Source organism: Entelurus aequoreus, linkage group LG22 (genome assembly GCF_033978785.1).
Source record: "Entelurus aequoreus isolate RoL-2023_Sb linkage group LG22, RoL_Eaeq_v1.1, whole genome shotgun sequence".
NCBI classification, from domain to species: Eukaryota; Metazoa; Chordata; class Actinopteri; order Syngnathiformes; family Syngnathidae; genus Entelurus; species Entelurus aequoreus.
The window spans coordinates 41,926,924-41,954,499 of NC_084752.1; the positions used below are offsets into that span (position 1 = coordinate 41,926,924).

The window sequence follows — 27,576 nt, forward strand, 5'->3', positions numbered from 1 at the left end:
AATAGTGTGTGAGTCCAGTCCATAGTGGATCTAACATAATAGTGAGAGTTCAGTCCATAGTGGATCTAACATAATAGTGAGAGTTCAGTCCATAGTGGATCTAACATAATAGTGAGAGTTCAGTCCATAGTGGATCGAACATAATAGTGTGAGAGTCCAGTCCATAGTGGATCTAACATAATATTGTGAGAGTCCAGTCCATAGTGGATCTAACATAATAGTGTGAGAGTCCAGTCCATAGTGGATCTAACATAATAGTGTGAGAGTTCAGTCCATAGTGGATCTAACATAATAGTGTGAGAGTCCAGTCCATAGTGGATCTAACATAATAGTGAGAGTCCAGTCCATAGTGGATCTAACATAATAGTGTGAGAGTCCAGTCCATAGTGGATCTAACATAATAGTGAGAGTCCAGTCCATAGTGGATCTAACATAATAGTGTGAGAGTCCAGTCCATAGTGGATCTAACATAATAGTGTGAGAGTCCAGTCCATAGTAGATCTAACATAATAGTGTGAGAGTCCAGTCCATAGTGGATCTAACATAATAGTGTGAGAGTCCAGTCCATAGTAGATCTAACATAATAGTGTGAGAGTCCAGTCCATAGTGGATCTAACATAATAGTGTGAGAATCCAGTCCATAGTGGATCTAACATAATAGTGTGAGAGTTCAGTCCATAGTGGATCTAACATAATAGTGTGAGAGTCCAGTCCATAGTGGATCTAACATAATAGTGTGAGAGTTCAGTCCATAGTGGATCTAACATAATAGTGTGAGAGTCCAGTCCATAGTGGATCTAACATAATAGTGAGAGTCCAGTCCATAGTGGATCTAACATAATAGTGTGAGAGTCCAGTCCATAGTGGATCTAACATAATAGTGAGAGTCCAGTCCATAGTGGATCTAACATAATAGTGTGAGAGTTCAGTCCATAGTGGATCTAACATAATAGTGTGAGAGTCCAGTCCATAGTGGATCTAACATAATAGTGTGAGAGTCCAGTCCATAGTAGATCTAACATAATAGTGTGAGAGTCCAGTCCATAGTAGATCTAACATAATAGTGTGAGAGTCCAGTCCATAGTAGATCTAACATAATAGTGTGAGAGTCCAGTCCATAGTGGATCTAACATAATAGTGTGAGAGTCCAGTCCATAGTGGATCTAACATAATAGTGAGTGTCCAGTCCATAGTGGATCTAACATAATAGTGTGAGAGTTCAGTCCATAGTGGATCTAACATAATAGTGAGAGTCCAGTCCATAGTGGATCTAACATAATAGTGTGAGAGTTCAGTCCATAGTGGATCTAACATAATAGTGTGAGAGTCCAGTCCATAGTGGATCTAACATAATAGTGTGAGAGTCCAGTCCATAGTGGATCTAACATAATAGTGTGAGAGTCCAGTCCATAGTAGATCTAACATAATAGTGTGAGAGTCCAGTCCATAGTGGATCTAACATAATAGTGTGAGAGTCCAGTCCATAGTGGATCTAACATAATAGTGTGAGAGTCCAGTCCATAGTGGATCTAACATAATAGTGAGAGTCCAGTCCATAGTGGATCTAACATAATAGTGTGAAAGTCCAGTCCATAGTGGATCTAACATAATAGTGTGAGAGTCAGTCCATAGTGGATCTAACATAATAGTGTGAGAGTCCAGTCCATAGTGGATCTAACATAATAGTGAGAGTCCAGTCCATAGTGGATCTAACATAATAGTGTGAAAGTCCAGTCCATAGTGGATCTAACATATTAGTGAGAGTCCAGTCCATAGTGGATCTAACATAATAGTGAGAGTTCAGTCCATAGTGGATCTAACATAATAGTGTGAGAGTCCAGTCCATAGTGGATCTAACATAATAGTGAGAGTTCAGTCCATAGTGGATCTAACATAATAGTGTGAGAGTCCAGTCCATAGTGGATCTAACATAATAGTGTGAGAGTCCAGTCCATAGTGGATCTAACATAATAGTGTGAGATTTCAGTCCATAGTGGATCTAACATAATAGTGAGAGTTCAGTCCATAGTGGATCTAACATAAATAGTGTGAAAGTCCAGTCCATAGTGGATCTAACATAATAGTGTGAAAGTCCAGTCCATAGTGGATCTAACATAATAGTGAGAGTCCAGTCCATAGTGGATCTAACATAATAGTGTGAGAGTTCAGTCCATAGTGGATCTAACATAATAGTGTGAGAGTCCAGTCCATAGTGGATCTAACATAATAGTGAGAGTTCAGTCCATAGTGGATCTAACATAATAGTGTGAGAGTCCAGTCCATAGTGGATCTAACATAATAGTGTGAGAGTCCAGTCCATAGTGGATCTAACATAATAGTGTGAAAGTCCAGTCCATAGTGGATCTAACATAATAGTGTGAAAGTCCAGTCCATAGTGGATCTAACATAATAGTGAGAGTCCAGTCCATAGTGGATCTAACATAATAGTGAGAGTCCAGTCCATAGTGGATCTAACATAATAGTGAGAGTCCAGTCCATAGTGGATCTAACATAATAGTGAGAGTTTAGTCCATAGTGGATCTAACATAATAGTGTGAAAGTCCAGTCCATTGTGGATCTAACATAATAGTGTGTGAGTCCAGTCCATAGTGGATCCAACATAATAGTGTGAGAGTCCAGTCCATAGAAGATCTAACATAATAGTGTCAGAGTCCAGTCCATAGAAGATCTAACATAATAGTGAGAGTCCAGTCCATAGTGGAGCCAGCAGGAAACCATCCCGAGCGGAGACGGGTCAGCGATGCAGAGATGTCCCCAACCGATGCACAGGCGAGCGGTCCACCCCGGGTCCCGACTCTGGACAGCCAGCACTTCATCCATGGCCACCGGACCTGTGTCCCCCCCCTCCACAAGGGAGAGGGGGGCAGAGGAGAAAAGAAAAGAAACGGCAGATCAACTGGTCTAAAAATGGGGTCTATTTAAAGGCTAGAGTATACAAATGAGTTTTAAGATGAGACTTAAATGCTTCTACTGAGGTAGCATCTCTAACTTTTACCGGGAGGGCATTCCATAGTACTGGAGCCCCAATAGAAAACGCTCTATAGCCCGCAGACTTTTTTTGGGCTCTGGGAATCACTAATAAGCTGGAGTTCTTTGAACGCAGATTTCTTGCCGGGACATATGGTACAATACAGTCAGCAAGATAGACAGGAGCTAGACCGTGTAGTATTTTATACGTAAGTAGTAAAACCTTAAAGTCACATCTTAAGTGCACAGGAAGCCAGCGCAGGTGAGCCAGTATAGGTATATATATATGTATATAAAGGTATATACAGTATAGGCGTAATATGATCAAACTTTCTTGTTCTTGTCAAAAGTCTAGCAGCCGCATTTTGTACCATCTGTAATCTTTTAATGCTAGACATAGGGAGGCCCGAAAATAAAACGTTACAGTAATCGAGACGAGACGTAACGAACGCATGAATAATGATCTCAGCGTCACTAGTGGACAAAATGGAACGAATTTTAGCGATATTACGGAGATGAAAGAAGGCCGTTTTAGTAACACTCTTAATGTGTGACTCAAACGAGAGAGTTGGGTGGAAGATAATACCCAGATTCTTTACCGAGTCGCCTTGTGTAATTGTTTGGTTGTCAAATGTTAAGGTGGTATTATTAAATAGATGTCGGTGTTGAGCAGGACCGATAATCAGCATTTCCGTTTTCTTGGCGTTGAGTTGCGAAAAGTTAGCAGACATCCATTGTTTAATTTCATTAAGACACGCCTCCAGCTGACTACAATCCGACGTGTTGGTCAGCTTTAGGGGCATGTAGAGTTGGGTGTCATCAGCATAACAGTGAAAGCTAACACCGTATTTGCGTATGAGTAGATGCTACAGAGTGCGGGGCCAAGAACCGAACCCTGGGGGACTCCACACGTTACCTTAACATAGTCCGATGTCACATTGTTATGGCAGACGCACTGCATCCTGTCAGTAAGATAAGAGTTTTTTAAGACAAGGCTAAGGCAAGATAGCCACCCTTTGTTCTAATTACTGCTTTGCACACTCGTGGCATTCTCTCGATGAGCTTCAAGCACACCTGTGAAGTGAAAACCATTTCAACAAGCTAGTCAGATTACTGAACAAGCTAGTCAGATTACTTCTAGACCTCCACCCCAGATCCCACCTCACTCCTACCCACTTCTCCAAAGTGGGCTGGCTCAGGGTGGAGGACAGAGTTAAACAACTTGCACTGAGCCTAGTCTATAAAATCCGCCACACCTCCCTGATACCGAAGTACATGTCAAACTACTTCCTTAACGTAAATGACCGCCATAACCACAACACCAGGGGGAGCTCCACTAACCACGTTAAACCCAGATTCCGATCTAACAAAGGTCTTAACTCATTCTCTTTCTATGCCACATCAATGTGGAATGCACTCCCAAAAGGTGTAAAAGAAAGGGCATCTCTATCCTCCTTCAAAACCGCACTAAAAGAACACCTCCAGGCAACTTCAACCCTAAACTAACACCCTCCCTTCCACATCATATCTCTTCGGATTGTAAATAATCAAATGTAAACAATCAAATGTAGACACTTTTTCTTATAATTTCTGATCTCTCTCTCTATGTCCACTACTTGTTGTACATATCCTACCAAGTCAGACCTACACTGTTTCAATGTCCATTTCTCTGATGATGCAATTGTTGATGACTGAAGTGTTGATACCAACCAACTGCGCTTTAGTGTTTATTCACATGCGCTAATTTAGCTTTTATAGATGTCCCAAGGGGGGATTGGGAGATCACAAATTGGCATAATGAGATTAATTGTGAGTCATAATCACCGTCAACCCCTTTGTTGCGGTCTCTACTGCAGGGCTCACAGCCAACTGTTAAATCGCTGACTAAGACTATTCTTTGTGCTCATTTTGTGAAAAACAAATACTACCTTATCCTCTAAAATGCTGTCTCCCTCCTCCCCTACAGCTCTACGCCATTCCCTGGTTCCTGACCATGTTCACACGTGAGTTCAAGCTCTCTCATGTCTCTGTGTGGATTTGATGTGGCAGTAATCACAGCACATTGCCATCAGTGGACGCTATAGTACAGGGGTGTCAAACTCAAATACAGAGTGGGCCAAAATGTAAAACTGAACAAAGCCGCGGGCCAAAGGTTGAACAAATTAACCTTTTAATAGGGACCCAAACAAGTTTTGCATTGAATATTGAACAAGCAAGGCTTATATAACTTTATAGTGACATGCAAAATCCAGTTTGAAATAATAATAATAATTATTTTAAAAAAATATCAATGGCATATCAAATACAATTTAAATAAAAACGGAATGCCTCTTTTCTATTTGCAGCCTTCTGAGGTAAATATCAACATTAACTTTTTCCACAGGCTAATAAATTTGAAAGTAAAATAACAATGAATAAACCAACCATTCTGGACTTTAAACTGCTCAGTTTGCAACACACTGATCTAATCTGATGTGCCCAAGCCAGATACCTGCCATCTTTTCTTGGATGCTAGTTCATTAATGTCGGGGCTCAGGCTTTTAGCTGAGGCAACCTTCATTATCCAACCAAGGTGTTCATCAGTCATTATGTCTCGTAGTCCACCCGGACCACAGTCTTGGGGGCGTGCCTTAAAGGCACCGCCTTTAACGTCCTCTACGAGCTGTCGTCACGTCCGCTTTTCATCCATTTTAACAACGTGCCGGCCCAGTCACAAGATAAGTGCGGCTTCTGTACGCACACACACGTGAATGCAACGCATACTTGATCAACAGCGATACAGGTTCCACTGAGGGTGGCCGTATAAACAACTTTAACACTGTTAGAAATATACGCCACACTGTGAATCCACACCAAACAAGAATGACAAACACATTTCGGGAGAACATCCGCACCATAACACAACAGAACAAATACCCAGAACCTTTTGCAGTACTAACTCTTTCGGGACGCTACAAAATACACCCCCGCTACCACCAACCACCCCACCCCCCACACACATACACACACCTTGTAGCGTCCCGGAAGAGTTAGTGCTGCAAAGGAGTCTGGGTATTTGTTCTGTTGTGTTTATGTTGTGTTACGGTGCGGATGTTCTCCCGAAATGTGTTTGTCATTCTTGTTTGGTGTGGATTCACAGTGTGGCGTATATTTCTAACAGTATTAAAGTTGTTTATACGGCCACCCTCAGTGTAACCTGTATCGCTGTTGATCAAGTGTGCGTTGCATTCACGTGTGTGTGCGTACAGAAGCCGCACATATCATGTGACTGGGCCGGCACTCGTTGGACTGGATGAAAAGCGGACGTGACGATTTCCGGGAGGGGCACTGAAATTTGGGAGTCTCACGGGAGGGTTGGCAAGTATGAGAATTAGCGGTGAATGCGGTGTTACCGCGGCACCGCCGCTGTATATAATCGGCGGGCCAGCTCTAGTGTTAATTTGATATTGCCTCAAGGGGCAAGTGAAATTTGGCCCGCGGGCCAGAGTTTGACACCCGTGCTATAGTAAATCGCTCTAACTAAGAGGCATGTTAAATATTCTCCTTGCTCATGAAACATCCCTGCAAGCAACCTTTCCACCGCACATTTTTTTCTGCAAACACAACCCCGCTCCAGCCAGTGTTTCAATCACATAGTTAGTCATGCCTTTTTATTTACAAAGTCTCTCTATTATGTCGCACACTGTTGTCACTCATGCTGCGTCTGCGTCTCTTTTGAATCGTTCTGCTAAAATCCTCCCTGCAGACGTGTTTCCGCTGCACAAGATCTTCCACCTGTGGGACACGCTGCTGCTGGGCAATTCTTCTTTCCCCTTCTGCATCGGCGTAGCCATACTGAAGCAGCTCAGGGACCGCCTCCTGGCTAATGGCTTCAACGAGTGCATCCTGCTGTTCTCCGACCTGCCAGGTAACTCAAATGTACCTGATGTACGAACGCTACTGTTAAAAGATGCAAATATTGTAGAATTATTAAAGCGGCGTTAAAGCGTAACAAAGCCTGATTAAAGCGTGAGGGTCGTAATGGATGGTGGGAAAGCTTGTAGTGAAGCGGGACATGCGGCAAGTTCGCCAAAATTTTTTAAACGGTTTAAAAAAATTTGGCGCTCTGTCAAGGATGGAATAAAGCGCTGAGAGCGTATCAAAGCCTGACAAAGCTCAGCAAAGCTTGACTCAAAGCGTAGGAAAGCTTAACAGATCTTGGTTCAAAGCGCGGACCCCAGTCTACAACTACAAATGGGAAGTGACTGTGATATTGACTAGTGACATTGAATATAAAAATGAAAAGAAATGCCTTTTATTATTGTCAACTAGCATAAGAAATGAAAGATAGATATTTATTAAGATGACAACGGAATAAAAGAAATGAAGATATAAAACATAATAAATAGTAAACATAATAAAACGGAAAAAAAAGAGAAATTGAAAAAATAAATGAATATAAAACATAATAAATAATAAACATAATATAACGGGAAAAAAAGAGAAATTGAAAAAATAAATGAATATAAAACATAATAAATAATAAACGTAATATAACGAAAAAAGAAGAGAAATTTAAAAAAAAAATGAATATAAAACATAATAAATAATAAACATAATATAACAAAAAAAGAAGAGAAATTTAAAAAATAAATGAATATAAAACATAATAAATAATAAACATAATATAACGAGAAAAAAAGAGAAATTGAAAAAATAAATGAATATAAAACATAATAAATAATAAACATAATATAACAAAAAAAGAAGAGAAATTTAAAAAATAAATGAATATAAAACATAATAAATAATAAACATAATATAACGAAAAAAGAAGAGAAATAGAAAAAATAAATGAATATAAAACATAATAAATAATAAACATAATATAACGAAAAAAGAAGACAAATTGAAAAAATAAATGAATATAAAACATAATAAATAATACATAATGAACATAATATAACGAGAAAAAAAAGAGAAATTGAAAAAACAAATGAATATAAAACATAATAAATAATAAACATAATATAACGAGAGAAAAAAAAGAGGAATTGAAAAAATAAATGAATATAAAACATAATAAATAATAAACATAATATAACGGAAAAAAAGAGAAATTGAAAAAATAAATGAATATAAAAAATGTGTGGAAAACAGTATACTGAGTTTTTCACATTTTTTAAAACTTATTTGTTTATCATATTTCTCTTTTTTATTACATTATGTGTTTTATCCTGTATATAAGAAAACAAAAAGAGAAATCAAATAAATAGATAAATCTAAAAAAATGTGGGGAAAACTTAGTATACTGAGTTTTTCAAAATTTTTTTAACTTATTTGTTTGTCATATTTCTCTTTTTTATTATATTATGTGTGCGCACGCAATTTATTCATCAAATTCACAAAATAATAATCACAGCATCTTCCAAATTGCACATAATTACATAACAATATCACATTTCAAAGTCATTATTACAAATTAATGTTCATAATGTTCATGACACATTAATTCCAATGCACAACAGAGCTTGATAATCGTGTCAGAGCCTGATTTAAAGCGTCAGGATCGCATCAAAGCATAATAAAGTTCAATAAAGCATAATAAAACGTATCAAAGCGGGATTTAAAGCGTATCAAAGCGGCATCAAATACTATGGTCATCTAATTAGTTACTATGGTCATCTAATTAGTTACTATTATCATCTAATTAGTTACTTTGGTCACTTTGAGATATCTCCGAACCCTTCGCGTTCATATTTCACTATGTTTGTTGCATTTTGGTTGTGTTTCGGTTGATTGTAAAATATTTTCTCAATATTCAGTGTTTTATCCTTCATAGTTAATATTGTAAATCCCACATTCTTTATTTTCATGTACATTCTGGGTGTCTCATTCAGTAAAAAAAATATCAAATTCCATTCCGTTTTTTAAGGTGGTCTGTCATAACATGTTTAGCTTTCAATCATTATCGTGAGGTTTTGTATTAGTGTTCCTAAAAATAGATATACCGGCCCCCAGACACACTTTTTTTATCTAAATCTGCCCCCCCCCCGAGTAAAATAATTGCCCAGGCCTGCCCTAGGATGTCAAATAGCCCTGAAAATGCTTCCAGTTAGCAACCAAGTCCAAGTTATTAAGCAACTGAACATGCATGGTCATCTTGCTTATATGTTACTTCATAGAAATGCAATTCTACCAAGCTGCCCGAAGCACCAAAGCTCTGTACTTATAGCAACACTATAGAAACAGAAGTAATTGGACAGTCTCTTTTCCACTTCATAAAAATGCTACGAACTTGATGGCACATGCAAAGCTGATCTACTCCCGGTATCGTAGGCGTTTTCATGATCAGCATATACAAAACCCAAAACCAGTGAAGTTGGCATGTTGTGTAAATGGTAAATAAAAAGAGAATACAATGATTTGCAAATCCTTTTCAACTTATATTCATTTGAATAGACTGCAAAGACAAGATATTTCATGTTCACACTGAGAAACTTAATTTTGTTTTGCAAATAATCATCAACTTAGAATCTAATGGCAGCAACACATTGCAAAAAAGTTGTCACAGGGGCATTTTTACCACTGTGTTACATGGCCTTTCCTTTTAACAACCCTCAGTAAACGTTAAGGAACTGAGGAGACACATTTTTGAAGCTTTTCAGGTGGAATTATTTCCCATTCTTGCTTGATGTTCAGCTTAAGTTGTTCAACAGTCCGGGGGTCTCCCTTGTGGTATTTTAGGCTTCATAATACGCCACACATTTTCAATGGGAGACAGGTCTGGACTACAGGCAGGCCAGTCTAGTACCCGCACTCTTTTACTATGAAGCATGGCATTGTCTTGCTGAAATAAGCAGGGGCGTCCATGGTAACGTTGCTTGGATGGCAACATATGTTGCTCCAAAAGCTGTATGTACCTTTCAGCATTAATGGCGCCTTCCCAGATGTGTAAGTTACCCATGTCTTGGGCACTAATACACCCCCATACCATCACACATGCTGGCTTTTACACTTTGCGCCTAGAACAATCTGGATGGTTCTTTTCCTCTTTGTTCTGGAGGACACGATGTCCACAGTTTCCAAAAACAATCGTAAATGTGGACTCGTCAGACCACAGAATACTTTTCCACTTTGCATCAGTCCATCTTAGATGAGCTCAGGCCCAGCGAAGCCAGCAGCGTTTGTGGGTGTTGTTGATAAATGGCTTTCGCTTTGCATAGTAGAGTTTTAACTTGCACTTACAGATCTAGCGATGAACTGTAGTTTCTGACAGTGTTTTTTTGAAGTGTTCCTGAGCCAATGTGGTGATATCCTTTACACACTGATGTCGCTTTCTGATGCAGTACCGCCTGAGGGATCGAAGGTCCGTAATATCATCGCTTTTGTGCAGTGATTTCTCCAGATTCTCTGAACCCTTTGATGATATTACGGAGCGTAGATGGTGAAATCCCTAAATTCCTTGCAATAGCTGGTTGAGAAATTTTGTTCTTAAACTGTGCGACAATTTGCTCAGGCATTTGTTGACAAAGTGGTGACCCTCGCCCCATCCTTGTTTGTGAATTGTGAGCATTTCATGGAAGCGGCTTTTATACCCAATCATGTCACCCACCTGTTCCCAGTTAGCCTGTTCACCTGTGGGATGTTCCAAATAAGTGTTTGATGAGCAGTCCTCAACTTTCTCAGTTGTTTTGCCACTCGTGCCAGCTTTTTTGAAACATGTTGCAGGCATCAAATTCCAAATGAGCTAATATTTGCAAAAAATAACGAAGTTTTCCAGTTCAAACATTACGTATCTTGTCTTTGCAGTCTATTCAATTGAATATAGGTTGAAAAGGATTAGCAAATCATTGTATTCTCTTTTTATTTACCATTTACACAACGTGACAACTTCACTGCTTTTGGGGTTTGTGCTATATTCTACATTTTAATGAAGACAGAGAGACGCAAAATCTTATTCTGCTCACTTAACAAACGCAATCCACTTGACACACAATTAGTAGACGCTATCAAGTTTGCACGTTTTATTACACACAAATCAGGGGCCGTACTTATCAAGCTTCTTAGAGTGCCATTTTACACTTAAGTCCTGAGAATTTGCGAAATTTAGTCCTACTCTCAAACTTAAGAATAAAAGCTTTTTATCAACGTTCTTAAGTCTAAGAATCACTCCTACTCTCCACGATATTTAAGAGACCTTCAGAGGTGTCTTAAGTGGTTAGGAGTTGCCAGCAGGGGATGGCACTGAGGCGAGAGAGACGTGCGCGAACGTTCAAGGAACGGAACAATGTTGTTGTTTTTTTTTGATGACGAGCAGCTGATCAAACGGTATCGTTTAGACAGAGCGGATATTATTTTTGTCACAGATTTAATACTTTTCGATTCCTTGTTGATTTCTGCATGTGTCTGCAGAGGGCTAGTATATATAGAGCCACCCACACCAGTTTCAAATTAGTTGCCTAATTAATGAATTGGAAAGAAAATGTTATGACAGTAGCGTATGTGTGTGGCCGTGAGGTGAGTGACGTCAGTGAGTGTGTGGGCGAGAGAAGAGAGGGAGTGGTAGCGTGAGTGCCGGCGGGGACTAGTTTGTTTTGTATTATTTTGTAGTTTATTGTCAAAATATACACTCCCATTGTCCACTTAAATATTTCCAAGATATTTCTTTATTCTCAGACAACGGATTCCCTTCCGTGATTGGTCATTTCTATGGACACAGAAATGACGTCACCTAAAATTGCGTTTACGGCACATAGTAATGTCGTAATTCAGCTCTGAGTGAGACACTTAAGATTCAGTCCTACACTTCGCTGAAAGTGTGAGTAAGACGCTTGATAACTAACTTTTAAGTGCAGCTTTCAGCGAAGAATTTATTTAAGTCAACTCTTAGCAGACTTCTTAGGAGTAATTCTAAGAAGCTTGATAAGTACGGCCCCTGACCCTTAGGAGTGATTTTGTAAAACACCCTAAAGCTACAATGGCTGTTATTAAAGTGAGACTCACAGAGTTGGATAACAACGCCAACATGTGGTGTTTTTGTCAGAGCAAAAATAGCACAGGCAAGACATGTTTTGCAGATTTTACACTCTATATCAGGCGTCACCAACGCGGTGCCCGGGGGCACCAGGTAGCCCGTAAGGACCAGATGAGTAGCCCGCTGGCCTGTTCTAAAAATAGCTCAAATAGCAGCACTTACCAGTGAGCTGCCTCTATTTTTTAAATTGTATTTATTTACTAGCAAGCTGGTCTCGCTTTGCCCGACATTTTTAATTCTAAGAGAGACAAAACTCAAATAGAATTTGAAAATCCAAGAAAATATGTTAAAGACTTGGTCTTCACTTGTTTAAATAAATTCTTTTTTTTTTTTTACTTTGCTTCTTATAACTTTCAGAAAGACAATTTTAGAGAAAAAATACAACCTTAAAAATTATTTTAGGATTTTTAAACACATATACCTTTTTACCTTTTAAATTCCTTCCTCTTCTTTCCTGACAATTTAAATAAATGTTCAAGTAAATTTATTTTTTTTATTGTAAAGAATAATAAATACATTTGAATTTAATTCTTCATTTTAGCTTCTGTTTTTTCGACGAAGAATATTTGTGAAATATTTCTTCAAACTTATTATGATTAAAATTCAATATAATTATTCCGGCAAATCTAGAAAATCTGTAGAATCAAATTTAAATCTTATTTCAAAGTCTTTTGAATTTCTTTTAAAATTTTTGTTCTGGAAAATCTAGAAGAAATAATGATTTGTCTTTGGTCCAATTTGTTATATATTCTAACAAAGTGTAGATTGGATTTTAACCTATTTAAAACATGTCATCAAAATTCTCAAATTAATCTTAATCAGGAAAAATGACTAATGATGTTCCATAAATTATTTTTTAAAGTTTTTCTCTTCTTTTTTTCGGTTGAATTTTGAATTTTAAAGAGTCGAAATTGAAGATAAACTATGTTTCAAAATTTAATTGTCATTTTTTTTCGTGTTTTCTCCTCTTTTAAACCGTTCAATTAAGTGTAAATATCATTAATTATTAATAATAACATAGAGTTAAAGGTAAATTGAGCAAATTGGCTATTTCTGGCAATTTATTTAAGTGTGTATCAAACTGGTAGCTCTTCGCATTAATCACTACCCAAGAAGTAGCTCTTGGTTTCAAAAAGGTTGGTGACCCCTGCTCTATAGTGTTCAGTGGTTGGAGACTAGTAGGGTTAACTTACACAAAAACGCATATGATAATAATGTAAAAAACATGGGGTGAACTAATTTTTGTAACTGATGGTTTGTTGTTTGTTTAAATTATTTGTTCCCCTCCCCTCCGCCCCCCATTCCTACCAGAAATTGACATTGAGCGCTGCGTCCGTGACTCTATCAACCTCTTCTCCTACACACCAAAAAGCGCCACATTCAGACAACACGCGCAGCTTCAGAAGGTGTCTGGTGAGAAAAACGTCACGTACTACTCGTCCGACTACCAGGATTTCCCCAAGACGGACCTTGTGAGTATAACAACATAGTGGTCACCAGAAAATTATAGATTTGGCAAACATTTTTGATGCAATAAATGCAGTTGATTGTTATGTGAGTGGGTAAGAGAAAAGCTAGTGGGGTTTTTTTTCTTGAGAAACCACCTCGAACTTCCTGCGAGTAAAAGTTGTTGTCTTTGTTTAGGGATCCCAGATTTATTGAAATTATTTTTTGGGGCCAAAATGGTCATTTAAAATGATTTTGTCATACATGAAAACAGTAGCCCTGGGGCTATTTTCTTTAGATAGATAGATAGATAGATAGATAGATAGATAGATAGATAGATAGATAGATAGATAGATAGATAGATAGATAGATAGATAGATAGATACACTGCAAAAACTGAAATCTAAGTAAGATTAAATATCTCAAATAAGGGTGATATTTGCTTAATTACTTTTTACTTTTTAAATTCAATCTCAATTCTGTACACTGCTGCTGGAATTTTAATTTTCCTTAGGGAACTCTCCTGAAGGAATCAATAAAGTACTATCTATCTATCTATCTATCTATCCATCTATCTATCTATCTATCTATCTATCTATCTATCTATCTATCTATCTATCTATCTATCTATCTATCTATCTATCTATCTATCTATCTATCTATCTATCTATCTATCTACACTGCAAAAAGTCAGTGTTCAAAAACAGGAAAAAAAAAGAAAAAAAATTAGGTATATTTTATTTGAACTAAGCAAAATTATCTGCCAATAGAACAAGAAAATTTGGCTTGTCAAGACTTTCCAAAACAAGTCAAATTAGCTAACCTCAATGAACCCAAAAATAGCTTAAAATAAGTATATTCTCACTAATAACAAGTGCACTTTTCTTGGTAGAAAAAAAAAGAGTCCTTTTTGCTCAATATGTTGAAAAATATTCTTAAATGAAGTAAATGCTAGTGCCATTATCTTGACATAATGATATGCGCTCGGCATGACATTTCTTGAAACCAGCAAACTTATACTAAAAACTAATTTATTGTTCTTAATGGAAAGGCAACAAGGCAAGCGCTTGTTACTCTCGGGGTCTCCTAGCCGCTCAGGCAAATCATATTGTCTAAAAATGCATTTTTCCATGGATAACATGACATCATCGCGCCAAGTGCGTGCTCTTTCAGTCAATTAGTGCGCATATATACAGCCCGGCCTCGGCCCAAAATTTTTTTATTGTAATTTTGAAGAATTCATCTGAATGTGCATGAACTATTTCTGTTCAAAATTGTTAGACATGTCACATGTTAAATGTTTAAATATTAACTGTCAGTTTACTGTACTGTGCCAACTGTACTACTATATGAGTACGTATGTTCTATTGTTTCATTGGAAATAAAACAGCATTTGGCTGTCATCTGTTTTAATTATGAGACACAATTGTGTCAAAGTCAGTTTTTTTTTTAATTTCATGCTTGAAATAAGAAATGATGACTTTAAAAAAGTAGTTTTCTACTTGTGAGTGTTGATGACACAGCTTTGCAACAGTTGATATTCTAGTTTCAAGCATGTTTTACTCAATATAGCTCATCAAATCTCAGCAACAAGCTGTAATATCTTACTGACATCATTTAGGAGCAAAACACTTAAAACAAGTAAAACACTCTAACATCAAATCTGCTTAGTGAGAAGAATTATCTTATCAGACAGAAAATAAGCAAATATCACCCTTATTTGAGATACCGTAATTTCCGGACTATAAGCCGCACCAGCTAAATTTAGGGGAAAATACAGATTGCTCCATATATAAGCCGCACCCGACTATAAGCCGCAGGGTTTTGATGTGTAATTAGCGTAGTATATAGGGGTTCCTGCTACCACGGAGGGGATTGTCGGGACAGAGATGACTGTTTGGGAACGCAAAGCGTCCCATTTATTAACAATAAATCTTTCAATCATTCAATCAAACTTTCACATCTTTGACATGGCGAACAGCATTCGTGCAGAGTACAAATAATACAACGCTGCAAAGTAATACAAAGTGCTCACCTGTACGTTATCAAAATAACCAGCCTACCGGTATATGAAAAGTCAGTTTTTAATCATTGTGTCATCGTCTTCCTCCTGCGTACTAAAACCACCGAAATCCTCTTCGTCGGTGTCGGAGAAGAACAGGCCGTACATAAGCCGCACCCTTGTATAAGCCGCAGGGACCAGAACGAGGGGAAAAAGTAGCGGCTTATAGTCCGGAAATTACGGTATTTCATCTTACTTAGATTTCAGTTTTTGCAGTGTAGTCTTCCATTCCTTTTTTTAACGTTATTCAGAATCACCTTTTTCTATACTGAGGAGGTCTTCAATTGATCTGTTTTCTCGTGCAGTCTCGGGAGCCTCTGGCGCTGCTGGACCTGAAAGCTGAGGTGTCTCCTCGCATCTCGGCAGAGGACTTCATCGACCTGTGCGACATGTCGTTCCCCGGAAGCAGCAGGACCAAAGGCAGCAAGCCAAGAATTATTGCTGTTGACATCCGCAGCGCGGAGGAGTATCCTCACTATCGGGCAGTTGTGAAATGTTATCAGTTTACTCCACAGATTCCATCCTCAGAAAAGGGCGTGTACAAACTCAAACAGGTGCCAGAAGACTTGTTTGGTTTCTTCTTATGGAAACCACAAATCCCTTTTTTTAAAATCTTTTCTAATCACGTTTTTTAAAAAAACAACAACTTTATATATCATCAATATTGTGCCTCATGTCAGGACTATGTAGTTTCTATGTAGTCATCCGCAAACTTTAGGTTGATGTACGTGTAAAGTATCCTACAGTGCATTGCCAGAAGTCATATTGTAAGGCTGGCATCATCGTTCACGATAGCGCTACACATAATACCTCCGAACTATTCAGCGGGAAATAACATTGCACCGATGAAGAAATACTGTTTCATACCCAGACTTTCTAAACTACTTATTTTTTCTACACAGCCCATTTTATGCCTTGTCGGACTTTCAAAATTACAAGGGTCTATAAAAAGATATGAACGCTTTTTTTGTGGATGGGTTGGTGACGTTTGCATAAACCCAGTGGACATCGTGTCATCAACCAAGGCTAGGATAGATAAATAAATAGATAGATACCGTATTTTTCGGCGTATAAGTCGCACCGGCCGAAAATGCATAATAAAGAAGGAAAAAAACATATATAAGTCGCACTGGAGTATAAGTCGCATTTTTGGGGGAAATTTATTTGATAAAAGCCAACACCAAGAATAGACATTTGAAAGGCAATTTAAAATAGATTAAAGCTGCAAGCAGCGTTGGTCGGGTCCGCATCTTTGGCAGGTGCTAGTCCTAATTAAATCGCAATTTCCGCCAGTCCTGATGTGTGTGAAAAGTTCGGTGAGTTTTGAAGTATTTTAAGGCGGTCAAATTACAGCTCAAAGAGGCAAAAATGAGTGTTTTTGTGAAACTTTTGTTTTGAAGGGGTGATTGACAACTTCCTGTTGATTTTTGCTGAAGGATGTCAGTGTATGAAATCTAGCTCTAAGTCAGACCTACATAGAGGTTTTTGTTTCATGTCTCTACGCTGTTCGTACTGGGAGTTAGAGGAAGTGTTGTCTGTGGTTTTTTTTCCTAGGTGCCGCTGCACAGTGGTTGTTTTCTTTGAAGGCGCAGACGGTTTTTGAAAGCTCGTAAAATCAAAACGGTAGCACGTATCAAAACGCCGTCGTCAACTTTTAATCAGAAGGGTTCAATCTCTCTCCTGTAGCAGTTTGAAGCCGAAACGACAAACGCGCTCAGAGGAGATAATGTTTGATGTTTGGTGACCGGTTTTAACAAAAATGTTGTTTTGAAGGAGGGATTGCAAACTTCCTGTTGATTTTTGCTGAAGGATGTCAATCTATGAAATGTAAGTCTAGGTGAGACCTACATAGAGGTATTTGTTTCATGTCTCTAAGACGTTCCTACCGGAAGTTACAAGCAGTTTTGTCTTGAGTTTTCCTCTGAGGAGCAGTTTTGTCTCTGTTTTATTCAAAAATTGCGCTAGAGCGCAATTTTGAGTTTTGGGGTTCGGTTTTTTTTCAGATCGCAATTTCCACCAGTCCTGATGTGTGTGAAAAGTTTGGTGAGTTTTGAAGTATTTTAAGACGGTCAAATTACAGCTCAAAGAGGCAAAAATTAGTGTTTTTGTGAAACATTTGTTTTGAAGGGGTGATTGCCAACTTCCTGTTGATTTTTGCTGAAGGATGTCAGTGTATGAAATCTAGCTCTAAGTCAGACCTACATAGAGGTTTTTGTTTCATGTCTCTACGCTGTTCGTACTGGGAGTTAGAGGAAGTGTTGTCTGTGGTTTTTTTCCTAGGTGCCGCTGCACAGTGGTTGTTTTCTTTGAAGGCTCGTAAAAGCACAGCAGCATAGCAGCAGCTTTAGCGCAGCCGGTTTTTGAAAGCTCGTAAAATCAAAACGGTAGCACGTATCAAAACGCCGTCGTCAACTTTTAATCAGAAGGGTTCAATCTCTCTCCTGTAGCAGTTTGAAGCCGAAACGACAAACGCGCTCAGAGGAGATAATGTTTGATGTTTGGTGACCGGTTTTAACAAAAATGTTGTTTTGAAGGAGGGATTGCAAACTTCCTGTTGATTTTTGCTGAAGGATGTCAATCTATGAAATGTAAGTCTAGGTGAGACCTACATAGACGTATTTGTTTCATGTCTCTAAGACGTTCCTACCGGAAGTTACAAGCAGTTTTGTCTTGAGTTTTCCTCTGAGGAGCAGTTTTGTCTCTGTTTTCTTCAAAAATTGCGCTAGAGCGCAATTTTGAGTTTTGGGGTTCGGTTTTTTTTAGATCGCAATTTCCACCAGTCCTGATGTGTGTGAAAAGTTTGGTGAGTTTTGAAGTATTTTAAGGGGGTCAAATTACAGCTCAAATATATATATATATATATATATATATATATATATATATATATATATATATATATATATATATATATATATATATATATATATATATATATATATATATATATATATATATATACATATACATATATATATATATATATATATATATATATATATATATACACATATATATATATATATATATATATATATATATATATATATATATATATATATATATATATATATATATATATACACATATATATATATATATATATATATATATATATATATATATATATATATATATATATATATGTGTATATGTGTATATATATATATATATATATATATATATATACTACCGTTCAAAAGGGGACGGCGTGGCGAAGTTGTTAGAGTGGCCGTGCCAGCAATCGGAGTGTTGCTGGTTACTGGGGTTCAATCCCCACGTTCTACCATCCTAGTCACGTCCGTTGTGTCCTTGGGCAAGACACTTCACCCTTGCTCCTGATGGCTGCTGGTTAGCGCCTTGCATGGCAGCTCCCGCCATTAGTGTGTGAATGTATGTGTGAATGGGTAAATGTGGAAATACTGTCAAAGCGTTTTGAGTACCTTGAAGGTAGAAAAGCGCTATACAAGTATAACCCATTTATCATTTATCATTAAAAGTAGTATATATATATATATATATATATATATATATATATATATATATATATATATATATATATATATATATATATATATATATATATATACTACCGTTCAAAAGTTTGGGGTCACCCAAACAATTTTGTGGAATAGCCTTCATTTCTAAGAACAAGAATAGACTGTCGAGTTAGAGGGGGGGGGTTACCCACATATGCGGTCCTCTCCAAGGTTTCTCATAGTCATTCACATTGACGTCCCACTGGGGTGAGTTTTCCTTGCCCGTATGTGGGCTCTGTACCGAGGATGTCGTTGTGGCTTGTACAGCCCTTTGAGACACTTGTGATTTAGGGCTATATAAGTAAACATTGATTGATTGATATAGTACAGTACACAGTAATGAAAACACAGTTGTTCTACTAACTGTACTGTACTTGCTGCTTACTTAAAAAAAAAAAAAACACTTACCTTTCACTATTTGGGTAGCCTTTGACTCTCTGGCGAGAGTCAGGTTACTGCACTCCTTAACCACATGGCCACCAGCTTCAGCAGAGGCCACATGTCCGGCAGCATCAACGTTCCATTCGGCACAACGTTCGGAGCCAACGATGAGGTGCTGCAGTGTCCAGCAGCGGGGATCCTCCAGAACTACGGCGGACGGGTCGTCGTCGTCATCGGTCACGCCGCGAAGAAAGCTGCTGTGGTAAGGATTGATTGATTGATTGATTGATTGAAACTTTTATTAGTAGATTGCACAGTACAGTACATATTCCGTACAATTGACCACTAAATGGTAACACCTGAATAAGTTCGAACCCCGGCCGAGTCATACCAAAGACTATAAAAACGGGAGCCATTACCTCCCTGCTTAGCACTCAGCATCAAGGGTTGGAACTGGGGGTTAAATCACCAATGTTGCGTCAGACCAGTTCTTCCTCCCAGGGAATCTAAATTACTGGTCAATCCCAAGTTATTTCGATGACATATATGCTGAGTAAGAAGGACCATCAAGACAGAATAGGAATATTTTCAAGTTTTACTAAAGCTTTAGGAGATCATCTTAAGCAATACATTCATATCGTCTACCCTAGTTGATCTGACAGTCAAACGGAAAAGCCAACTCCTTGCACACAAAAGAAAGCCCCCCCCCCCGATAAGGAGAGAGACGTGGGGGTTGTCTTCACATTCCAAGGTTAAGACACTAAACAGGCCTCTGAAGAAAAGAAAAACTGGTAGAATATACAAAGAAAAAGTACTAGCTACTCTAAACATGGCTATGTAAAAAGAAAGAACTCTTAAACATATATGCATCCTCCACAATAGTCATGAAAATAAAGATTGAATGAGAAGGTGTGTCCAAACTTTTGGCCTGTGCTGTATATCCCAGTTTGTGAGACATTGACTATGCTCTCATTGAAATGAGGATTGCATTAAAGAGCAGCAGCTCCACCAGGCAGTACAGTTTGGTTCAGAGGCGGTTCAATTTGAATAATCATGCACGCTACCCAAAGGGTGGAGTGAGTGAGTTAGTAAGTTACTTTAAGCCTGTTTTGAGCTCGGGTTCAGTTTAGCTGGATATGATACACACGTTTTGAAAGAAAGGTTTGCTTGTGTCGGATGGAACTTGACAATGTTCTATCTCAGTTGATTGGTCGACAGAGAATCGTTACTTCTGTTTGTCAAAGCTAATATAGGAACAGAAAACAACCCGTCAATCATTCAAATTTCTAACACAGCGAATTCAACTTGATCGAAATGTGAGAATAGAATTTTAGTCTTCAGATTTTTATTGACATGTTTCTGGTCCAGCCCACATTTATGATGGTCCAACCAAAATGCAAGTGCAGTGCCTGCCAAACCTGCCCTAATTATCTGGTGTCTGCTTGAGACAAAAAGCATTTAAACATCCAATAACAACTACTGGTGTGAAACTACCCTAAAGATTGTTTGTATTGTTTTTGCAAGTACCTAGCATGTTATGATTACTCCTCACCACCGGCATTTAATGTGTTTTTGGTAATCCAGCCATTGTTGCACAACTTGGTTGTTGCCTGGTGTTAGAATAATTGTTTGTAAGTTATCACAAAAAACTTTGTGTTGAAATGAGTTCCGGGCAAAAGGACAGGGGCTGTCTTTGAGGCCTACCAAGAGTAAGGCTCGTAAAACTCCGCTGTGTAAGGAGGAGAGCCAGGGCCGGCCCGTGGCATAGGCCGTATAGGCAAATGCTAAGGGCGCCGTCCATCAGGGGGCGCCACGCCAGTGCCAAAAATCTTGCAGAAAAAAAAAAAAAAAAAGTTGGTACTATTATTTCTAAATACAAAAAATAATCCCACGTTAATTAAAATGCAAAGTAAAGCCTATTTAATAGAAATATTATTTGTTACAACATTACGCCCCCCCCCCCCCTCCCCCTCCCCCCGCACGGTGCGCCCCCCTCCCTTCCCGTATCATGACTCTTTTTGGACGTCACCACATCAAAAAAATCCACACAAGATGTCAAAACGGCCAAAACTGTCAGGGGCCCAGGGAAGAAAAAAGAGAAAAGAAGAGGAGAAACGAGAAAAAGACAGAGGTAGCAGGGAGGTAACGTTAGCCTACATGAAATTATTTGTCTGTTACAGAATGTGATAGTAACCTTGCTTTTTAGCATTAAGCTAATGTTACATGATTCGGCAATTGCTAATCAATAAATAGCTAGTTTTGTTTTAACGTCGGGTTAATATTGTGGAGGGAGCTAAATTGTTATGGAAAATAATAATGTAACGTTAGGTAATTACAGTACTCCCACCTTACATTCCTCAGGGACATTTGTATTAGATCTTTTAAGCAGGTGTTTTTTGTTTACATTGTTATTGCCTTCTGGTTAGCTAATGTTTGCCCTGCAGGTAATAGTCACTTTTCCACCCCTTTATATATTAGGTATAGTTGTAAGCCTAGTTGTTAAAGTGCACATCATTAATGTTAATTAAGCAATATCACATGAGAGGGAATGCTGTTTTTTAATTTGAGCACTGCTGTGATTCGGTTAAAGATAATCATAACATAACATTCTCATATAATATGTTAATTTGCTTTCTTTAAGTAAAAAAAAATGGTCAAAGACAAAGCTATTCGGTTTCTTGTGAGTATATACACTACACTGCCGATGTGGGGGGGGGGCGCCACCTAAAATCTTGCCTAGGGCGCCAGATTGGTTAGGGCCAGGCCTGGGGAGAGCCACATGAAGGGTTTTCTGTTTTCTCTCATGTATGGTAATCAACAGGATGTTGTTCTGGCCCAAGGACTTCAAAGCGGAGGGATGACAGGATCTGCCCAATTTCCAGACGAACTCTTTTTGAACTATTTTTTTTTATGGGCCTATTTTTGAAGTATTTTACGAACTATTTTATGGAACTCTTTTTGAACTATTTTACGAACTCTTTTTGAACTGACCTTTCCTGTGAATTGTTTACGACCTTTTCTGTGAACTTTTTGTGACATTTGTCCTTTGGAAACAAAGGTGGCCATGTGGTCGGGGAGGATCCAAAATAAAAGAAGGAGGCATGCAATCTTTTGGCAGAGCGTGCTGGAGATTGTAGAAGGTTACAATGTCCGGGCGACTCTCCTCTATATATTGAGTACAAATTGAATTATGTCTCTGTTTAATTCTTTGCCTATTGTCTTGTTTAATAGATGTCATCCGTGTTTGAACCTGACACCTGGCTTGAACTTTTTTCACATGTTATACTTTCCTGTTTCCTCATAGTTTGCCACACACCTCGTCAAGGTGAACTTCCCACTGGTTTGCATTCTGGATGGAGGGATCAACAAGCTAAAGCCCACCGGACTTCTGACCGTTCCTTCCCCTCAGATCTGACCCAAGCTGTTGGTGCTATTGGGGGGGAAAGACGTGCATCATTAATGATTGGAGGCACCCCCAAAACAGTGGAACATCTAAAGTCCAATAAGGTAGACTCTGAACTAAATGTGTGTGCACCAATAGTGGGCATGTTGCGGGTGATCTCCTAAGATTGTGTTCACAGTTGATAACAAGTGAAAATGTTTTAATATACAAAAACCTGTAGTAAATCAGGCTTCTAAGAGTTTCAAGCACCGTCATGGAAGATCTCGCAAGACCACTGAAAGTGCGAGTGTCTTTTGCTTCTTCTTTGCCCTTTTTGTGTCTTTATACAGTAGAAGAAATGGTGTCATGTATCACTGTTTCCCCTGAAATGTCCTCATATACAATGTATAATGGCTTGCCCTCCCCATACGGAATTCAAATTACAATTAATTTGATGATTTTTTTTGTAATAATTTATAAACACGCTCTTGCCCTAGCTCGGGGGTCAGCAACCCGTGGCTCTTTAGCGCCGCCCTAGTGGCTCCCAGGAGCTTTTTCAAAAATGTATGAAAATGGAAAAAGATGAGGCAAAAAATATATATTTTTGTTTTAATATGGTTTCTGTATGAGGACAAACATGACACAAACCTTCCTAATTGTCAGAAATCCCAATGTTTATATTAAAAATGCTTCACCGATGAGAATATTTGGCGCCCGCCATTTCGTCCTACTAATTTCGCAAGTCCTTGAAAGCACCGTAGTTTGTTTACATGTGCAACTTTCTCCGACGCTGCTACAGAAAGACGTGTTTTATGTCACTCCTTTTTTGTCCACCAAACTTTTTATGCTGTGTGTGAATGCACAAAGGTGAGCTTTGTTGATGTTATTGACTTGTTGGAGTGCTAATCAGACATGCTGTACTTGGTCACAGCATAGCATGTTAGCTAATCGATGCTAACATGCTATTTATGCTAGCTGTATGTACATAATGCATCATTATAGGCCAGGGGTCGGCAACCCGCGGCTCTTTAGCGCCGCCCTAGTGGCTCTCTGAAGCTTTTTCAAAAATGTATGAAAAATGGAAAAAGATGAGGGGAAAAAAAAATAAATTTTGTTTTAATATGGTTTCTGTATGAGGACAAACATGACACAAACCTCCCTAATTGTTATAAAGCACACTGTTTATATTAAACATGCTTCACTGATTCGAGTATTTGGCGAGAGCCGTTTTGTCCTACTAATTTTGGCGGTCCTTGAACTCACCGTAATTTGTTTACATGTATAACTTTCTCCGACTTTCTAGGACGTGTTTTATGCCACTTTCTTTTTCTGTCTCATTTTGTCCACCAAACTTTTAAGGTTGTGCATGAAAGGTGAGTTTTGTTGATGTTATTGACTTGTGTGGAGTACTAATCAGACATATTTGGTCACTGCATGACTGCAAGCTAACCGATGCTAACATGCTATTTAGGCTAGCTATATGTACATATTGCATCATTATGCCTCATTAGTAGGTATATTTGAGGTCATTTAGTTTCCCTTAAGTCCTCTTAATTCAATGTATATCTCATGACACGTACACTATCTGTATGTAACATGGCTTTTAATTTTTTGCGGCTCCAGACAGATTTGTTTTTGTATTTTTGGTCCAATATGGCTCTTTCAACATTTTGGGTTGCCGACCCCTGCCCTAGTGGCTCCCAGGAGCTTTTTCAAAAATGTATGAAAATGGAAAAAGATGAGGCAAAAAATGTTTTTGTTTGTTTTAATATGGTTTCTTTGGGAGGACAAACATGACACAAACCTTCCTAATTGTCAGAAATCCCAATGTTTATATTAAAAATGCTTCACTGATGAGAATATTTGGCGCCCGCCATTTCGTCCTACTAATTTCGCAAGTCCTTGAAAGCACCGTAGTTTGTTTACATGTGCAACTTTCTCCGACGCTGCTACAGAGAGACGTGTTTTATGTCACTCCTTTTTTGTCCCATTTTGTCCACCAAACTTTTTATGCTGTGTGTGAATGCACAAAGGTGAGCTTTGTTGATGTTATTGACTTGTTGGAGCGCTAATCAGACATGCTGTACTTGGTCACAGCATAGCATGTTAGCTAATTGATGCTAACATGCTATTTATGCTAGCTGTATGTACATAATGCATCATTATAGGCCAGGGGTCGGCAACCCGCGGCTCTTTAGCGCCGCCCTAGTGGCTCTCTGAAGCTTTTTCAAAAATGTATGAAAAATGGAAAAAGATGAGGGGAAAAAAAAAAAAATTTGTTTTAATATGGTTTCTGTATGAGGACAAACATGACACAAACCTCCCTAATTGTTATAAAGCACACTGTTTATATTAAACATGCTTCACTGATTCCAGTATTTGGCGAGCGCCGTTTTGTCCTACTAATTTTGGCGGTCCTTGAACTCACCTTAGTTTGTTTACATGTATAACTTTCTCCGACTTTCTAGGGCGTGTTTTATGCCACTTCTTTTCTGTCTCATTTTGTCCACCAAACTTTTAACGTTGTGCGTGAAGGCACAAAGGTGAGTTTTGTTGATGTTATTGACTTGTGTGGAGTGCTAATCAAACATATTTGGTCACTGCATGACTGCAAGGTAATCGATGCTAACATGCTATTTAGGCTAGCTATATGTACATATTGCATCATTATGCCTCATTAGTAGCTATATTTGAGCTCATTTAGTTTCCTTTAAGTCATCTCAATTCAATGTATATCTCATGACACACTATCTGTATGTAATATGGCTTCTAATTTGTTGCGGCTCCAGACAGATTTGTTTTTGTATTTTTGGTCCAATATGGCTCTTTCAACATTTTGGGTTGCCGACCCCTGTTAAAGGCCTACTGAAAGCCACTACTAGCGACCACGCAGTCTGATAGTTTATATATCAATGATGAAATCTTAACATTGCAACACATGCCAATACGGCCGGGTTAACTTATAAAGTGACATTTTAAATTTCCCGCTAAAATTCCGGATGAAAACGTCTATGTATGATGACGTATGCGCGTGACGTCAATCGTTGAAACGGGAAGTATGCGGACACATTGAATCCTATACAAAAAAGCTCTGTTTTCATCTGAAAATTCCACAGTATTCTGGACATCTGTGTTGGTGAATCTTTTGCAATTTGTTTAATGAACAATGGAGGCTGCAAAGAAGAAAGTTGTAGGTGGGATCGGTGTATTAGCGGCTGGCTGTAGCAACACAACCAGGAGGACTTACTTGGATAGCAGACGCGCTAGCCGACGCTAGCCGCCAACCGCACGGATGATCGGGTGAAGTCCTTCGTCCTTCCGTCGATCGCTGGAACGCAGGTGAGCACGGGTGTTGATGAGCAGATGAGGGCTGGCGTAGGTGGAGCGCTAATGTTTTTAGCATAGCTCTGTGAGGTACCGTTGCTAAGATAGCTTCTATGGCGTTGTTAGCAACAGCATTGTTAAGCTTTGCCAGGCTGGGAATTATTAACCGTGTATTTACATGTCCATGGTTTAATAGTATTGTTGATCTTCTGTCTATCCTTCCAGTCAGGGATTTATTTATTTTGTTTCTATCTGCATTTGAGACTGATGCTATCACGTTAGCTCAGTAGCTAAAGAGCTTCGCCGATTTATTGTCGTGGAGATAAAAGTCACTGTAAATGTCCATTTCGCGTTCTCGACTCTCATTTTCAAGAGGATATAGTATCCGAGGTGGTTTAAAATACAAATCCGTGATCCACAATAGAAAAAGGAGAAAGTGTGGAATCCAATGAACCCTTGTACCTAAGTTACGGTCAGAGCGAAAAAAGATACGTCCTGCACTGCCTCTCTAGTCCTTCACTCTCACTTTCCTCATCCACAAATCTTTCATCCTCGCTCAAATTAATGGGGTAATCGTCGCTTTCTCTGTCCTAATCTCTCTCGCTGCATTGTAAACAACGGTAGAATGTGAGGAGTCCTTCCTCCGGTGACGTCACGCTACTTCGGCTTTTTTTTTTTATCTGCGACCAAAAGTTGCGACCTTTATCGTCGTCGTTCTCTACTAAATCCTTTCATCAAAAATATGGCAATATCGCGAAATGATCAAATATGACACATAGAATGGATCTGCTATCCCCGTTTAAATTTTAAAAAATCATTTCAGTAGGCCTTTATGCCTCGTATTTTAGGTATATTTGAGGTAAATTTTATTTGCAGTTTCCGTTTCCTTCAACTTGAACACACACATGTTCACCTTTGGCCATTCTAAGACAGTCATTTCCAGGAGTTATCACACCCTCTGAAAAGGTTTCCAATGTTGTAAAAATGTGTAGAATAAATATTACATTTCAACATTTCTGTCAATGAAGATTTGCGTCAGCCTGCGACACATAGTCATTTTGATAGTAGGCTAATATAGCTATTGATTGATTGATTGAAACTTTTATTAGTAGATTGCACAGTACAGTACATACTCCGTACAATTGACCACTAAATGGTAACACCCCAATAAGTTTTTCAACTTGTTTAAATCGGGGTCCACATTAATCAATTCACGGTAAATATAGACACTTACATAATACTTATATAAGGCTTTACATTTTTGCGGCTCCAGGCAGGGTTTTTTTTTAAATTTTTGGTCCAGTATGGCTATTTCGACATTTTAGGTTGTCGACCCCTGCCCTAGCTCAGGGGTCGGCAACCCAAAATGTTGAAAGAGCCATATTGGACCAAAAAAACAAAAACAAATCTGTCTGGAGCCGCAAAAAATTAAAAGCCATAT

At 38.5% G+C, this 27,576-nt stretch overlaps 1 protein-coding gene across 1 annotated transcript in view; it reads left to right on the forward strand.

Annotated features, from left to right (window-relative positions):
- tbck (TBC1 domain containing kinase) overlaps positions 1 to 25,086 on the forward strand; it is a 65,885-nt gene extending 40,799 nt beyond the window's left edge. The window contains exons 21-26 of the mRNA XM_062033274.1: positions 4,955 to 4,991; positions 6,734 to 6,895; positions 13,316 to 13,476; positions 15,818 to 15,978; positions 19,532 to 19,691; positions 22,734 to 25,086. Of these exons, the coding sequence (XP_061889258.1) occupies positions 4,955 to 4,991; positions 6,734 to 6,895; positions 13,316 to 13,476; positions 15,818 to 15,978; positions 19,532 to 19,691; positions 22,734 to 22,844 (792 nt within the window). The 3' untranslated portion in view covers positions 22,845 to 25,086. The remainder of the gene's footprint in view (positions 1 to 4,954; positions 4,992 to 6,733; positions 6,896 to 13,315; positions 13,477 to 15,817; positions 15,979 to 19,531; positions 19,692 to 22,733) is intronic.
- The last annotated feature ends 2,490 nt before the right edge of the window (positions 25,087 to 27,576 follow it).